The sequence below is a fragment of the Emydura macquarii genome, unplaced genomic scaffold (assembly GCF_026122565.2).
Source record: "Emydura macquarii macquarii isolate MOO-44397 ecotype Brisbane River unplaced genomic scaffold, CSIRO-AGI_Emac_v2 contig_2676, whole genome shotgun sequence".
Classification (NCBI taxonomy): Eukaryota; Metazoa; Chordata; order Testudines; family Chelidae; genus Emydura; species Emydura macquarii.
This window is the reverse complement of record NW_027132813.1, coordinates 29247354-29265313: the sequence shown is the minus strand read 5'-3', so window position 1 is coordinate 29265313 and position 17960 is coordinate 29247354. Positions and strand designations below refer to the sequence as shown.

The 17960-nt window shown below is 37.9% G+C and overlaps 1 protein-coding gene across 5 annotated transcripts in view; it reads left to right on the top strand.

The window, feature by feature from the left end:
• NRXN1 (neurexin 1) overlaps positions 1-17960 on the top strand; it is a 753679-nt gene that overhangs the window by 598244 nt on the left and 137475 nt on the right. For all 5 annotated transcript variants that reach the window (XM_067565125.1, XM_067565120.1, XM_067565119.1 and 2 more), the window contains one exon: positions 6196-6367. In XM_067565125.1, coding sequence (XP_067421226.1) covers positions 6196-6367 — 172 coding nt within the window. The remainder of the gene's footprint in view (positions 1-6195; positions 6368-17960) is intronic.

Sequence of the window (17960 nt, the reverse complement as noted above, 5' to 3'; positions counted from 1 at the left end):
TACATTGCAATAGTTACGATCAGTGGCTTGAGGACAAGATTCTTAAACTTATTAATATACATTTCTATAATATACCTAGAGCCATTTCTTCAGCCCTTGAGCGCTTAAAACTCTTATAGGTCCCAGAGAGTGTTAGGAATGAAGGATTTGACCCTAAGCATACGCCTGCATTACCCTTTCCCATCTATCTGTATAGTTAGTTGGTCCTCATCACCACAGTATTTGAGTGCCTCCCAGTCTTTAATATATTTGTCCTCAGAGCCTGATGTCAGACCCCTATAGCTGGCCGTGTGATTTGTCCTGAAACTACCCAGAAAACTCTATCCTGAAAAGAGATGTAATATGTAAAACTTCAGGGATGGATTGATTTGCTACTGCTGAGGTGACATAAGTGTGTTCATGTGCGTCCTTAACTATGGAGGTCTGATGAATTTGCCCAGCATCAGATTACTAATTACTACCATTACTAATCCTCTAAATCAGTGTTTCTCAACCTTTATGATACCAGCGACCAGCTTGCTGCCTTCCCACACTGTGTCAGGGCGAGCTCAGGGACCAGCATCAGTCCGTGGACCCATCATTGAGAAACACTGCTCTGAATCATCCAGTGCTTCCTGTCATGGGGTGCTCTTCCTGTTGGAGTTCTTCCTTGTGGCCAGAGGTGGAGATTAGCTCTGCCAGTCTGATGCCCCTTTCTGTGGATGCTCATTCTGTTTTGCTCTCTTTCCCCCTCTTGGGACTTGAGTGCTCACTCTTCATGGCTCAGCCCTCTGGCCAGGTCTCTGTAATTTCCCCCTTCCCCTGCAAACAGGTATTTGTGTACCAAAGTCTGTCTGAACCAACTGTCCCAGGTAGTCTTCTGATTCACTGCCCCTCAGTGGTGCCACTTCCCCAGTGGCTAGTAGGGGAACCAGAGCCCACCCTTTTCTCCAGATTCCAGCCCAGGGACCCTGCAACCAGCAGCTAAGCTCTGCACTATCCCACACTTGTTGTTGTTTCCCTGATCTGCTTCCTACATTACCTCTATCAAGCTTCTTCTCCAGGTATGTCCTTTCCCCTTCCTTCCAGGTCAAACTCCCTTCTCTCCCTAGCCTTAGAAAGAGAATTGAATGCAGCCCTCCTCCTCTTCCTCCTCCCTCAGTTATTTGGCTGTATAAAAATCCCCTCTCTTCCTATCCAGCTGAGCTTCATCCTTTAATTAGGCCTCATTGTTCCCCATCTCCTCCGTCACAGCAGCCTATGTGGTTAATTGACCCACCTAGCCGCCTTAACCCCCTTCAGGGGCTGGGTGTGGGGGTGCACAATCCACACAGTACCCCCCATTTTTTTCCTTTCTCATCTCCATCTACCTTCTATCACACACCCTGTCTTGAGACATATGCAGTTATTGCATGGAGTTCCTCGTGAGGTGGCCCGCGCTGACTTATTCCCAAAGACAGAATATAACACTTATTTTGCTTCCAGTTCCTGCTCCACACATCATTTCCAGTCTTTCAGCCTGTGTCAGCAAGGATCTGGGGACTTTTCTGTCTCCCAAATGGCTGCACACTACATATTTGGCCCACCCATTTAGGATTATATAAAGACATGACAGGAAAAGGAGCTGTGATCCCATTATGTCATCCCTTCACAAAGGGTGAAATTCACTCAAAACAGATGGCCAATATAAAGCTTGTGCATCACTTATGTCCCACGTTAAACTTAATGTGTGGGACTTAAGTGGTATATCCAGTTTTTTACTGGCCCTCTGCATAGGGGTGAATTTTACCCAGTTTAACCATGAAATGGTTGTATTCATAGTGGGTAAATATAGCCTCCTAGAAACATGAGTATGGGGGTTGAAAAGCTTTCTTATTTCATACCAGTGCGAAAGAAAATCATTCAACAGTAACATTGATTTACTCACATACTTAATAATTGAAAGGCGTTCCTATAGTGCTCATCACCATAGTATCTCAGAAGGAATATCTCATCCTACCTCGATCTTCATATCTATTTTACACCATTTCTGATTCATAGCAAGGGAAGTAGCTTTAAAATTGTTTTCAGCGACGCTTGCAGAGAGAATTGATTAAAAAAAAAAAAAAAAATCAGTGAGCATCAGGGTAAGCCCTGTATTTTTACTACCGTGGTTATTATCCCATTGAGGCTTCTAAAGGTTAAGAAGCAGAAATGGTATTTTAGTACACAATAATTTCATTACTCTTCTTCCCTTTCCCCACACCTTGTACTTTGGAAAAAAATGATGCACTTCTTTGTAATGTGTTGCAGGCTAGCTGTTTGGTTATTTAGGGCTTGTCTACCCTTAAAACAGTACAGCGGCACAACTGTGCTATTGTAGCCCTTCAGTGTAGACACTACCTAAGACTCTAGGAGTGGTTCTCCTGTTGGCGTAGATAATCCACCTCCCTGAGAGGTGGTAGTTAGGTCAATGGAATTCTTCCGTTGACGTAGCACTGTGTACATGGGGACTTAGTTCCACTTAACTACACCACTCAGGTGTATAGATTTTTCACACCCTTTACCAACGCAGTTAAACTGACCTAATTTTCTTATGTAGACCAATAATTAGACTGTAAGTGCTGGGGGGGCAGGGACTGTGATTTTGTTCTGTGTTTGTACAGCACAATGAGGTCCTGGTCCATGAATAGGTTCCTAGGAGCTACAGTGATACAAATAATTAATAATAACAATAACATAGATGAAAAAATCTATTTAATTCCTAGGACAATATGGTCCAGCATAATGGACAAAATACAGGTGTAACAATAAGGAAATGCTAGGCAGCAATACCACACCATTACTAAAGTGAGGTAGGAAATGTTTTTTTCATCCTGTGAATATTTTTTAATTCAAAACTTTTTCCTGTCTCAAGTTGGGATAAAAAGTCAAAAGTTCCAAAATAGTTGCAAACCAAAAAACTGATTATTTTTTTCAGTTCAGGTTAAAATGTTTTGTTCTATAATTTTGAAAAATTGAGTTTTCATTTCAATATTTTTTCCTTTTTAATGCTTCCTTCTAATTAGCTTGAATTTCAAAATGAAAGTTCTTTTAAAACTGGAACAATTGAATTTTTCATGTCAAAGATGTCAAAGCAAATGTTCTGACAATTCTGAAACTCTTTCTTTACTTTTTTGAGTTGGGAAATTGATCAAACCCAACCTTGTTTCGTGAACAGTTTCAATTTTAATGAATCAGCTTTTTCTAAGAAAAAGTGATTAGTCAAAGAATTCTCAACCAGCTCTAACCCTTTCCCCCCAGGCCTGAGGGTTACATTGTGTTTTAGTCTTAAACTTCCACTAATGTGAATAGAGCTTAATGTGGCAAAGTCCTTGAAATACCTTTTGATATTTTTAACGTGTTTCTTACCGTGTTACTATATTAGAAATTTGTCTTGATGACAGCATAAATTGCAGCATATATTGGGTTCTAAGCCATATGCTGAATCAAGAAGTTTGAGATGAATGTTCCAGAGATGAATGTTGTGTACTTATCTGGCATGCTGGCATACTATCGACATTCATATGGATATAAAGTGGGCAAACACATTTTTTCAGCCATCGATAAGCATAAATCACATATGGCCAGATGCTCTGTCTTTGCAGTTTATAAACAGATTGTTTGATGTGTTAATAAATGGAAATCGTGCCGTGACCTATTTAAAATGACATTGCAGTAACCAGTAACTTAGTTTGGAAAAGGCAGCACACGTGCTAAATGCCCCTTGCTTACACCTGTTCCATTCACTTAAAGGTGTTTTGCTTGTCATTTTTTGTATATAAATATATAGAGAGAATAGAGAAAGCAAGTAGACAGAATGGCGTATATCAGTACTGTAATTATGAATCACCATAAAAATGGAGTCTGCTTCATTAACCTCAAAGCCTTTGATTTCTTGAAAAAACTCTTTGAAAAAAAATATATACCATCTAGTCATATGCATTAAAAAGTTGTTCTGTATTTCATAACCTTGTGAAAGTGGTGATTGCTACAGAATTATGGCAATCATATATTTATGTTGAATATGAATAGCAGAATGAGTGGATGAATAAAACACGTGAAACACGCAAAATACTGCTTCAGTGGTAGGAAATGGTGGGAATTTTACACATTTTCTCAGCCAGTTCAGCTCTGATACTTGGATATAAGATGGAAATACAGCTGTTTTTCAATTTGGCAGTCTCATGCACATGACTGGGTGATCATTATTTCTCTGTAACTGTAACAAGGGAAAAAAGATAGTAGTTTGGGGACAAGACAGAAGCTGAGGGACACCAAAAGGGAGTGGAAAGGGGAGGATATAAAGCACCAAAGAAACACTGAAGGAGTGGTCATCAAGATAGGAGAAGAACAAGAGCAGTACAGTCAAGGCTAGAGCAGCTGGAGGAGGAGACGATGAACAGTGGGAGGCAGCAAACTCAGATGAACAGGTTTGGAGAAGGGAACGTTTTGAAGAGAAGAGAACAGAACTGAAAGAAGAGAGAATATAAACGTAACATGGAGGAAGTCTTTGTAGGAATTATGGGGCATTCTCTAAAGGCACTCAGCAATGTATCTGGAGGAGCTGAGATAGTCAATGTGTGAAAGGAGAGTGGGGCAGCAACACGGGAAATTGAAGTCACTTCAACTGAGTAGAAGACTGACAGGAGAGGAAGAAGGAGTCAGGCAAAGGGATGGGAGCCAGAGCTGTCAGCAGCTGGGGAAGGAGTGGAGCCAGACAGGACTGGACTACAAAAGATGGGAAGGTGAGAGGCAGAAGAGTTACCTGACATCACTGCAGCTGCTAGGCCTCGGGGAGTAAGGGAAAGACAGGGCAGCAATCAAAACTGTACTGGAAGGACAGACCCTCTTTTTGGAAAGATCAAGAGGGTGAAGGAGTTCGAGATATGGGCTGTGAAGTGCGTTTCTTGGAGTCACTCTAATAGCATGAAAAAATTAAAAATAACTTTTGAGATAATGCCATTTTCAGAGGCTATGAAACCATTCATAGAATTATTACTAATTCTGCATATGCCTCTGATACCACATTGTGTAATATTTCTTTTTCACCTGAGTTTAATAACAGTCATTATTCACTAATGAAGTATATCTCCTGACTTTTGTAGAAAAAAATCAATAACTACTTTAGTCATTGTTTTTAATGAACACACTGAAATAATTCATTAAGCTATAAATACTCCATTACAAATAGCTTCTTAATAATTAGAATATATTATGCTATTAAACCATTTACCCATCTCAAAGAAGGTACAGTGCTGTGCATGAATAAATCAGTAGTATATTTCCAGTGAAATCATCCCCAGTTATTATTTTGCAGTATTTATAAAAACAATATAAGCTGAGAATCATCCTAACTGAGAGAATGAGGCTAAGAAATTTTAAATATGTATAGATTTTCCTGAAAATTCATCTGAGAGTCCCCTCTCCTCGGTGTTTGATTGTGAGAGGAAATAAAAGCTATTGGGTTTAATCCTGAGAAATGTGGAGTTCCCTCAACTCTCACTAAAATAACTATGGCCCTGATTCTGCATTTGTGAGGATCTTATGTCAGGATCTGCGCCTATGTCTATTTAAAGTGATGGACACTTCTCTTGCATTACAAATAAACTCAGTCAGTCTATGGGTCTAACTCTGAAAAGCCTTACTCACATGAGTCATCCATGCTCATTTGATAGCGCTATTGACTTCATCAGGACTAGTTTTGTGAGTACAGGTTAGGGTTTCTGAGTAAGGAATTGTGAAAAAGGGTCCCAGTTTTTGAAGATGAAAAAAAATCTTCATTCTTCTTGCTGATGAAAGAGGAACCAGTGCTGATTTTTCTATTTTTAAAGCCTATGAAATAAAGAAAGCTATCTGATGTTCATCAAGAAGATGGGAGAACATAGGGAAGATATTTACTTGAACTTTTTTTTTCCTTGGTAAGAACCTCTGGGAAAAGGAGCAAACTCAGCTGGTAAAAGTAACTTATTTGGCATATCAATTATCCATGAAAGAGATATTCCAGACTCAGTGAACTATCAAGAGACTTGGCACTACCACGTGCAAGTCTTCAGAAGTTAAATCTGAGGAGAGAACCTGTTGTTAGGAATCTTTCCCTGTACAACACACTCTCCAATTCTCACTAAAACAACTCTTAATTAGTACTTCTTCTTCTTCTTCCTCCTCCTCTTTTTTTTTTTTTTTTTTTTTGAACAGCACCAAGGAAAAATTGGAGTTAAGTTTAATGTTGGAACTGATGACATCTCTATTGAAGAGGTCAACGCGATCATTAATGATGGAAAATACCATGTAGTACGTTTTACAAGAAGTGGTGGTAATGCCACATTACAGGTGGACAGCTGGCCAGTTATAGAACGTTACCCAGCAGGTAAGAAAGTAAACAAACATTTGTGGAAGATGGGGTGGGGGAACATTTGGAAATGTGATTTGCTTTGCTTCTGTTTTAATAAAATATCGATTCCTTCAAGATGTTCTAGTAGTTAATTGGGTAGTCAAAGAGTCGTGAACATTGTGCAGTTTGTGATGATGGCATTTCCTATCTTTTACCAAATTTAAAAACATCAGTAAAAATGGAGAAATGTAGATGTCAAGGCACAAAATAGTCAAGTTTTTTTTTTCCCCCTAGTTTCTGTTTTCTTCTTTACTGGATCATTGTACTTAGATGTAGAAAAGGCTTTGACAAAAGCAACATGATAAGCCAAAAAAAGTGATTGATGGGAAAACTTTTATTGAAGAAAATGTTGTCTGTGGTCTTTTAATAACATCAGGCTTTTATAGGGCTTTGAAACTTATGAAATAAACAGAAGTATTACAACATACCTAGAAAGAGAAGAAAGTACATCAGTTCTTAACTGCATACACAAGTAATCATTTTAAAGTGCATTTAGTTAAATACAATCTATGGATTCAATCCTACAAAAGCTTTACTTACGTGTGTGGTCCCATTGGTGTCCATTCCCAGTATCAGGCCTGAATTTAGCATGCCAGTGCCTTGAAGAAGAATGTATGTCATTAATATTACTCTTTTTTAAAGGCAGCAGTCTTTCAGATATACAACATGTTTCTTATTTAAAATGACTGTTGAGCCATTAGTGGTAATTTGCAAATCTGCATATTATCTGTGGACAATTTTTGCAAGTGTTTGTATTATTAAATTAAAGGCAGCAATCCAGAGATGTAAATGAAAGCTAACGTGGTTTGCATATTTGCTAGCTAATCTTTGTAGCTACAAATAAATGATAGACTTTCTTTATCTTTTAAAGTAAGTCATTAAAATTATGTCCCCTTTTGAATGGATTTATATTTTAATTACAGAGGATACCAAATACATTCTAGGAATGAATTTGTTATACTTCCATCAACCTTTTTTCCTTTGCATTTGAGAGGATCCTCTCAGTTTTGTACCTCAGGAATAGAAAATTCCATAGGTGAACAGTCACTTGCAAGTCAAATCTAGAACAATGTTCATATGTAAAACAAAAATGGTGTAGAAAATCTATACAAAAAGTGGGTCTATATAGCTGTGACTGCCCAAGGTCTGTGTGCCACTATGTTCAACAAACTTGCAATTCCTGGAATTCAATTTAAAATGAAAGATTAGTTGCATTTGACAGCACACAAGGCTGCTTTTACATCTGAAATGCAAAACACTTCCTTAAAGAAGCACAATGAAACATATGTCATGTGAACTTTCAAATAGTGATGCTGTATTATAGAGAAAAGCATATTGTGTGTGTGTGTGTGAGAGAGAGAGAGAGAGAGACTTTAATGAGAAGGGGAAACAAGGCATGGAGAGGGCACTGTTTGTGTAGATGATGCCTGGAATATGGCATTATTTTCCTTTACACTGGTTGCAATCTTTTGAAGTCCCAAAGTAGCCATCCACGACAATGCTGAGTAGCATGTGTCATGAAGACACTGGTATGGAAAAAGTCTGACTTTAGATCAATATTCCATACCCTAAGGAAAGAAACAAACATTAACATACTGATAGCTCCATTCTATGGAAATGAAAAAATGCAATAGAAGATCTGTAGTACTGGCCCTTTAATATATAGGATACTATAACATTCCCATTTAAAAATAAGGAAACAACCATGCTGAAACAACACATTCATGCCCAAGACTTCAGTTACATTTTTTAAAACTTTCAATACATTTAACAACATACGTAGATTTTTGTTGAAAAGATACTGGCCAATTTCCATACTGGAATGTAAGATCACCTGCGACTCACCTCTGTGTGCTCCAGTACCTACAATGTGAGTGTTAAAATGAGGACACTTAATTTTCATGAAAAATCTTATCTAGATTGTTGTGTGGAGATAGGGTTTCTAGAAACTTTCTGTAAAAAGATAAAACATTACTTGCAGTATCTGTGTTTGTATTTGTTGTCCCCAAAGTATCTACAGTTGACATCAATTAAAGCCACTCTTTCAGCCATAGCTCAGAATTCCCTTGCTTATTTTATTGCTCGATTCACCAACAAGTATTATAAGTCTTTAATTTTCCTTGAGTTTTTCACTACCATCATATTGCCCTTCTTCATACAGTAACATCATCTTCAAAAGTTTATTCCCCCCCTTTTTTTTCCTCCCAGCATAACATCATCTTTCTATAGTTTTGTTTTTATTTTTCTCTTGTTATTTCATCTAATTTTGAGCTTTTGCTATGCCTTTTTTTTAGAATGGTATCGTTTCTTCATACACTTGCATTGATGTCTCAGTTAGAGATGGGTCAAACCAGCTCAGAAGAGCGTGAGTACTTATGAACACTGAATAGTTCAGAAGTCTGCAAGGTTGATTTCTCTCTAAATATGTGAGTGGTGCCATTTTGAGAGGTATCACTCCAGCTGTCCTGAAAGCAGTGTTTCTAGAAGTGAAGTCTTAAAGATGTTAGATATTGCAGATTGGCAAACACTGCTATATCCCCTACTATATCTGTTTAAGAAGAGTTGCTGTTATTAGTACTTTAAAGATTGACATGAACTAGCTGATATGTCAGAAGTTTGGGTGGGAGACCAATGGTAATGGATTCCTGCATTATGGGAAATTAACTTTCATTTTAGTGTCCAAAGGTATAGGTCTCCGCAATTTCTGTTTTCTGAGATATCTCTATCTAATGTTATATAGCACCTCTCACCAAAATATTTAAACATAGACTTACTTCCTCTTGCGTCTGTGTTGTTTAATTAAGAATAAACCAGAGTAATAGGTTAATTAATAAAACTGCTATTCTTAAATATACAGTAAATCTTTTTCTCTAAAATATTTAGAAACCTCTTCCTTCCAGTTTCCTACAGCATAGCACCTGATTCATTCCCCTTCTGTTACTTTACAAAAGAAGATTATATTCCGAGTTATAATGTTTTAGTCTAAAAGATATCAGGTGGAGATTTTCCACAGGGAAGATCTGCTTGGTTTATTTTAGTTTCAGTGCCTGTGTAGCATCTTAGCTACCATCCATTTTTCCAGAGTGGTGGTCTTTCTCTTATTGTGCCTCTTGGCAATTTTACAATAGTCACTCAGAATCTGTAGATAACTAAACAGTTTAGCTTAGCTATAAGCTTACTAGAGATCAGAAAAACATGTTTTGAAGTGATCACATATACATTCTTCCCAAAATACACTGTAAAATAAATATTATATTTAATAAAATACATGTGCATGCACACACACGTGTGTGTGTGTGTGTGTGTGTGAGTGCTGCTATTTATAGAGGAGGAATGTAACCACACACATAAACATATATAAATTTGAACTCTACTTCTTTTCAGGCATAACAAAATAAAAGCAAAGATTGGAACAATGGGAAAGAGATGTAGCTGAACAAATTATAGAAACAAAAATAATATATACATTAATACAATAAAAACTATTATTGAAGAGATGCAACCCTCTTTTTCCTGTGAAAGTACCCAGCAGCTAACTTATTTGATGCCTTAAGGTCTCTTTAGTCACCTCCCAGCCAGTGAGATTTGGCACCAGACCAAAATCCCAAGCCTGGCCTTTCTTTGAGTTAAGCATTTGAGCTATAACAAAGAGTACTTCAATCTGTGCTCTACATTAAATCCACAGCTTCCCCCCATCCCAACTCTCTCTGGTTATACTCATCTTGCTCACTGACTCCCAGTCCTGTGTCGGGGATTGGGATGAGTTTTGGCCCTGTTAATGCACCTCTACTTCATTTAACTCCTGACACAGCAGTTAGCTAGGATGCTCCCTCTGATGGGTGATACAGAGTAGATCCGTTCATCTTTCGAGGAGCAATAAAAAACGCCCACACCTGCATTGCACATGATTTCCATTCTCCTAAATTAAATTCAGGAATCTATACATTATGTCCCTATGACTGACACCTCCTCCCACTTCCCTACTATGTTTTGCTACCTTTGTTTGCCCCTTTTCTGGCTCATAGTTTCCCCCTCAGAAAATTTTCTGATCATATTTAATGGGACTGAGAAAACTTCTGAGCATGCTGTCAAAGCTCCCTTTTCACCCTAACCAGTTGACTACCCCTTGTTCCCTACTCCACATCATTCTCTTCCCAGTGAATTATCAGGATGTGTGAGAGACTGATCCTGGGCCTCAGAGAGCACAGAGCTGACCCAAAGTCTTTTTTGCAATGACCAATACATTGGGTATGGGTAAAATGATATCTAGATAGAAAGCTGTTTTCCCAGCAGAGACGGGCCTAGTACTGCAGGATGAGATAGGTGATATTCCAGCAGTGCCTGGAATGGGCAAACTTGCATTCCCAGACAGCCATCATGGATCTCTGGCCCATCTTGACCATCTTAGCATAACTGAAACTCAGCTGTCCCTGCCTGTTGTAAAATCACCAATACCATTTCTCTCATATGAGTAGCATAAGAAAAGTTGCTTGGAGCAGATAGGACTTGCATAGGTACTGGGTGGTACAGATCCTGCCAGGGTTATGACCAAGTCAAGCCCTCTAGGAGCCTGCACACCAAAAATCACTTGTGTGAGCTATGCTGGCACAAGATGAAATCCCAGGGGGGTGTCGTGACCTGCCCTTCTGGACTAATGCAACTGAGAACTGAAGCATTTGGGTATGAGCCGTGTAGCGATGTGGTTTCACCCTGCTTCATCCCTGAAGACTAAGAATTCTGAAAACCTGATGTTGTCCTAGGACCTCTCTCAAGATCTTAGGGGCTATCAATCTTTCTGCCAAACTCAGAGCAGTCAGGAGCCAGGTGACAAGTGAGGGAGCAAGGCCCCACGAGAAGCCTTGTCTGAATGCCCACTGAGCTGGAGAAGCCGGAAGCTGTGGCTGCTGTGAGGTAGGCATAATCCCCCTATCAGATGGAACATCCATTGTCCCTCTACCCTTTTCACTCATGCTCTGAAAACCAATGAGGCCAATGAAACTAAGCTTTCTCATTATATTCCAGTTCTTGCCAGGGATAACATTATGCATAGAGGGCAGGAGACATGATGTACCCCCAAGAAACTCTCCATCCAGGGAAACAGGGAAGGTAAACTGCACAGTATGGGGAAAACATTTGTGTGCAAAGGGAATGTCCTCTTGATACATGGATTTAGGCGGCCTCTGATCCATGGACCTGGTGGTGAGGCAAGAGAAAGAAAAATACCAGTGGATCTGTAGTTCTTCGGTTTACCCAAGAGAGGTTGATCCTGCTACACTTGAGAGGCAAAACTCATCAACGTTCTGTAATGCATTTCACATGTTCAAGATGTCAGCTTTCCTGGCATTCTATTAATCTAATTTCTATGCCTGGGAACTTTCACAGGTAACTCCCATTACCGATAAATGTATTGTAGATTGGTAGGAGATAATAGGGGATGAAGGAGAACCAGTTAATCTAATTTATTTGGATTTTCACAAAGTCCCTCACAAAAAGCTAATCAGGCAGACAGTAAAGTGCCATGGGGGAAAGATTTAAGTTTTTTATGGATCAGAAACTGGCTAGAGACAGAAAACAAAGGGCCAGATTCTCATCTGATTTAAATCATTAGTATAAATCCATTCACTGAAATGAAACTATGCTGATTTTAAACCAAAAAACATATATTTATTACTAATATTGAAAAGGAATGGAACTGTGAGATGGCAATAGTTAGATTACACAAATTTTGATTAGTCTAGACTGAGAAGACTCCACAGGGATCTGATGAAGAGAGGTGAATAGGCATCCTGACTAATGGAAATCATGGTTGATGCATGGAAGGTAATTCACCCTGGTTGGATAAATACTATTGCTGGGATCTAAATTGACTGTAACGATTCAGGACAAAGACCAAAGTGAAAACCTCCACTGGTTGCAATAATGGTCAAAAAAGAAAATAAGATCTTAAAATGCATAGCAAATAATACTGAAAATATTATAAAAGTATTATATAAATCAGTGGTACACCTTCATCTGGAATACTGTGTTCAGTTCTTGTTGCCCTACCTCAAAAAATTATAGCAAAAAAAGAAGGGGGTCAACATTTATTGAAGACATGGAAAAACTTCTTTATGAAGAGTGACTGAAACAACTGGAGCCACTTAGTTAGCAAGGAGCTGAAAAAGAGGGGACACTATAAGAGTATATAATAGGATAAATAATATAGAGAAAGTTAACTGGATACTCCCTGATAGCCTTTTCTCATAATACAAGAACAAGGAACTGTTCTTGGAACTGAAATATTTAAAAAAGAGAAAAGGAGATAATCTTTTCCACAGTACATAATTAATCCCTGGAACTCACTGCCACAAGATATCAAGAACCTAGTGGGATTCAAGAGGCCAAGAGCTTTGAAGACTTCGAAAAAGATTGGATATTTATAGGGATACTGGGAACATCTTTACAGTTACAATAAACCAACAATTAACTGATGAAGTTAAGGATGAAATTTTCTTGATGGGCATGTGATTCCACAATTGTCCACTACTGGTTTCTAGCATCTTCCTCTGAAGCATTTGGTACTGACCACTGTTTGATTACATATGACAATTCCTATGTTCCTGTGTAAGATTAGACCCCTTTGTCAATGTCATTTCACAGCTCATGTTAATGGTTGGTGGCAATGAAACAGTAGTGCACTTTCCCCCTGCCCTCCCCGCCCCCCCTCCCCCTGCCGCTATATTTTTGTTAGGTCATTTTTGGTTAGAACTGGTATAACATCATTGGGGGGGAAAAAACTTTAAAAGACTACAAAATGTTCTGTCCTTCCATCTTCTTTCTTTAGAGAGGCTGGCTACTACCCAAACAAGACTGTGTAGTAATTCTCTACTTAAAAAGTGGTTTCAATAAATTTCCCCAAATTAGCTTTTTAATTTGACACTTATCAGGATTTTCTGTCAGATAATGCTATATTATAATGTTTTTCTGAATCTGCTCACTTTTTTAAAACTTTTTTCATCATAGATAGTCTAGTAAAATTCAAAGGTTCATCCCTTCTTAGACTTGATAGATTCTGTAATTAAATTCAGTTTTTGATAAAATATGTGGTTTGGTTGTCATTACTTTATCACAGAAGGTATAACATCTTTCAGTTAAATACAGCAAAATGACACAATGCTTCTAGTAGAGAAGGAGGAAGAAAATGTCAAATGAGCAGTTTTCACAAAGAACTGTTATAAAATATTAGAAGAAACAGATTTGTGTTCATTTTTGCTTTATGACAAGGGATGGTAAATATAACTGATTATAGTGATTAGGTATGGGGTGAGGTGGAAACTGAATTCCTTAACATCATCACAGGGTCCCTGGGGATTCTTATAATTGTTAGAGGAGATGGGAGGAAGGGGGGAATTAAACAGTGCTCTCAGATTCAGAGATCTATAAGGAAAGCTTCTGTAAGAGTTGGTCCCACTGGACATATCAGAAGCATCCTAGAAATACCACTGTCTGTAAATAATTTCCTTAAGTCAGACTGTAAAGCCTGAAATATCAGCCATATGTGGAGAGTCTTTTTTCCACAGCAGTAATCTGTTTAATGTCCTTACCATCACAAATTTCACATTTACCTCATCATTTCATGATCTACAAAATCCAACAGGGTAAATTAAAAATGTTTAGCCAAATCTGGAGGCGTTTCATAAATGAAAAGAAAAGTGCAGTACAAAATCAAATATTTTGTCAAACATTTCAGTGAATTTACAGATTCCTTCATATTTTTTAATTCATATATATGTGTTTACCTGGGACATTGAATCTGCAATTATTTTCTTTCCCAGTGGAAGGGCTGCAGGCATCACGACAAAGTTATAGACCAATGCCAATCTCCCAGATGTATTATTATTTATTTCATGAAATAGTGCTATTATTTCTCTATCCTTTCAACCTGGCCTCATCTATCCTGTTCACCTTACTCACATAAGTATTATCATTGACTTCAGTGGGCCCACTTACGTGAATAAGGAGAATAGATTTGAGGGTCTCATTCTGCAAACCCGTACTCACTGAATTTATCATGTTGGCTTCTATGTCACTCATGCAGATAATAATACTAGCTCGTATTTAGATAGAGCGTTTCATCTGTGAAAAGCAGAGCCCTTTGCAAAGGAGGGTAAATATCATTATCCCTATTTTCCAGATGCGTCTTTAGCTTGCTTGCTCAGTGTTACACATTGAGTGATAGAACACAGGTGTCCCAATGCCCTGTCTCATACCCTATTCCCCATTAACTTCAGTGGTCCTTCTCGTATGTGAGCAAGGACTGCTTACCTGAGTAAGGACTTACAGCATCAGGCCTTTGACCCTAATTCTAGACCACTTACCTGATGGGAGGGTGCATGCAGGTTGCACTAAGCCTTATATTAATCCTCTCCAATATCAGCCAATAGAGTATGCAAGAGAGCAGCAGTATGACAGGTGCACTGTCTCCTGAAAATTAAACATGTCACTTTTGTGACACAGCTAGTTTTTGTTAATTTGTGGAGCAACCATCAGGTTGCTGAGAGACCTGAGCCTTTCTCAGGACAGCACAGATCAGTGCTGTGATGAGCCCTCCAGCCAGACAATTTGTTATCTAAAACATGAAACACAAAATTAATTCATATATAATGTCATTGTATGTGAGTTGTTTCCCCAGACATGAGCTGTTCTTATTTTGGTCACATTTGTACATCAGTCCTCGGTTATATTTTTCTGATGTTGTGAAGTGTGACAACAGAATGGTGCCTCATGTCTTCAGGTCAAGAAATTCTATTAAGCTAACTAATTCAAAAACAGCCATTATAATTCATATCAGAATAGGCAAAATGACACCCTGCTTCGTCCCAGATAAAATATCAAGAGACCTAACCTAAATTACTCAGGGGTCTATCAAGGAGAGAGATTCACTTCTCTCTTGTGTGTGTACATACACACATGCAGCTTCATCTTTCTTGCAACAACACTCTTGATTCTTTTTCTTTACATTACATCCATCTCCTTCCATTGCCACATAGTTAGCCTTGACACAGTCTTAAGCCTTGCCAGTTAAGCAAGAAAAACATATTTAAGAAAGGAGACCTCCTGAACCTTTAGATTCCATGTTTTCAAACCATCTGCCCTCTCAGGAGTGTTTAGATATAATAATGTCTCAGGTGTCTGGTTAATGGCAACTCCATTGTAATAATTATGCAGCATTATTTAATCGTACCATGCAATTTAAAAATATATATATTGCCAGTCTGTGTCATCTTCTTAATCTTTCCAGGAGTAAAATTGCCTTGATTCAAGGTAAGATCTGGTAGTTATTCTGAACTAGAGGGTCATTTTGGCAGCACATCTCATCCATCAGGAAAAAAAATGGATGGCTTCTGTGACTTATCTGATCTAATGCTCTTAAAAACTCAGCAATAGTCAGATTCTGGGTAATGCCTAATCTCCAATAAAGTTTAAGCAGACATTTAACATACACCCATGTACCAGTGGCACAATTACTATTTCTTTACAAATCATTGGACCTGTTTCAGTACTCATACCTACGTAAATTGGAGCACCTCAATTAGAGGCAGTGGAATTGCACTGATAAATTGGTATAATTGAGATTTGAATCAGGCCTATAAAAGTTTGTGTTTAGTGGTGCATTAAGTTTAGTGGGCATTCAAAAGTTGAATATGAAACACAAAGTTGTCGGAGCTAAGTCCACATAAAGGCAATTTTGATTCTCCCCAAATACAAAACGGATAAGCAATAATGGCTACTAGATTTATAACTTCAGGGTTGTAGCTGCCTAAAAGGTAGAGGGAGAACTCCAGGAAAACATACATGCTCTGTTTAAAAGGACAAACAAAGCTAAAAAAGTTTCATTTCCTGATAGTTGCATATGGCATGAAATCTATTAAAATATGCGTTAGTTTTTCAGAGCATTGGATATAATATTATCTTACAGCTCTTTTCCTCCCCAAGTACTTTTCAGTTTTCAGGGTCCCAGATCCTGCATTCCTGCTGCAAAATCTCACTGAAGTTGTGCGTCTCTAAGAGAATGGTAAGGATGTGCTGTTAATTATTCAAACATCAGGAAATGACAAGGTGTGAGTGCAGATGCAAGAGGGGCAGAAGCCAATTTGAAAAGAAAGTATGTAGGTGCAATTTATTGTGCCCACAAAAAAGATACTACTCATTTGAAATTAAGGCCCTTCGTGACTACCAGTCACATTCATAATCCCCAAATAGATGGATGTTTTTTCTAAAATGATCATCAGCTAAACAGTTAAATTCTCATCAGTAGGCTTAAATCACCATGTTGTTGAGATGAATAAGAACCTCAGATGTAAGGACTCTGCCAAAGGGAATTCCTCTGTCCTTCTACCTTTGTTACCTTTCTACCTTTGTTATCACTCCATAGGCATAATGACCATGAGTTTTCTGTACACAAATCAAAATGGGATGCCCTTCTGATTTTATCAATAATGGGTATTTAATATTTTGCTTTATTGATAGTAGCAACCCACCTTTAATGATCAGCTATCTTTTAAATCTCAAGTGGATATATATCAGTCTTAGTCCTGAGCACTGATTTCTAAGTTCTAAGTAAATGTTCAGCTTTGTACAAGAGAATAACAGTATCTATGTGTATGCATTAATAACAATGAGAATAGTCGGTATAACTCCCAATTTATCACGTTGAAACTCTGCTGACCAATTATTGATTTCATGCCAATAATTTCACTTGAAGTTATGAGTGTGGATCAATGATAGGATATGGCCTTTCCTGTGAATTCTATATAGGTTTATTAAACCAAGGAAGTCATTAATATTTCATTCCTAAAGAATCTTGCACCTTTTTAGCTGTTAATATACTATCTGGTTGTAGCTAGATGTTTATTTAATACTTTATCATAGTTAGCACTAAGCCTTTAACAAATAAAAATACCTAATATTTAAATAGCATATTGCACTACATTTTAATCATCCATTAGTGATTTGTGTTAATGAAGCCACTTGAATTTATAAAGCAGGGAAGATGGTAATATCCTTACCTAATTTTTTTAACATACTGTGTTTCAATCTATTGTTAAAAAGGTCAAGTAGTTTCCTGAGAGAGTGGATTTGTAAATTGAGTCAGCAGAGTCATTTTCTTTCAGCGATTATTCATTTTCCTATTTAACTTCAGTAAGTATTGTAAAGGAAGGGCAAAGTCTACTTTTTTATATATGCATGTGCTTGCAAATGGATTTTGTAAAAAAAAAAAAAAAGGAAAAATTAGAAGTATGGGTGACTGCCTACTGCTTAAATATTTCCTTGCAGATTCATTGGGACTTAAATGGTTCAATACAGACTGCTATGTACTTCAATATTTCATCTAAGGAGACCAGATCCCCCAATTTTATAAGGACAGTCCTGATATATGGGCTTTTTCTTATATAGGTGCATATTACCACGCACCCCCTGTCCTGATATTTCACACTTGCTATCTGGTCATCCTAATTTCATCACAGATTCACTCTGAAAATCAGGCCACTGATTTAAGTTCCTGCATATAGATTTGTGTGCCTCACTT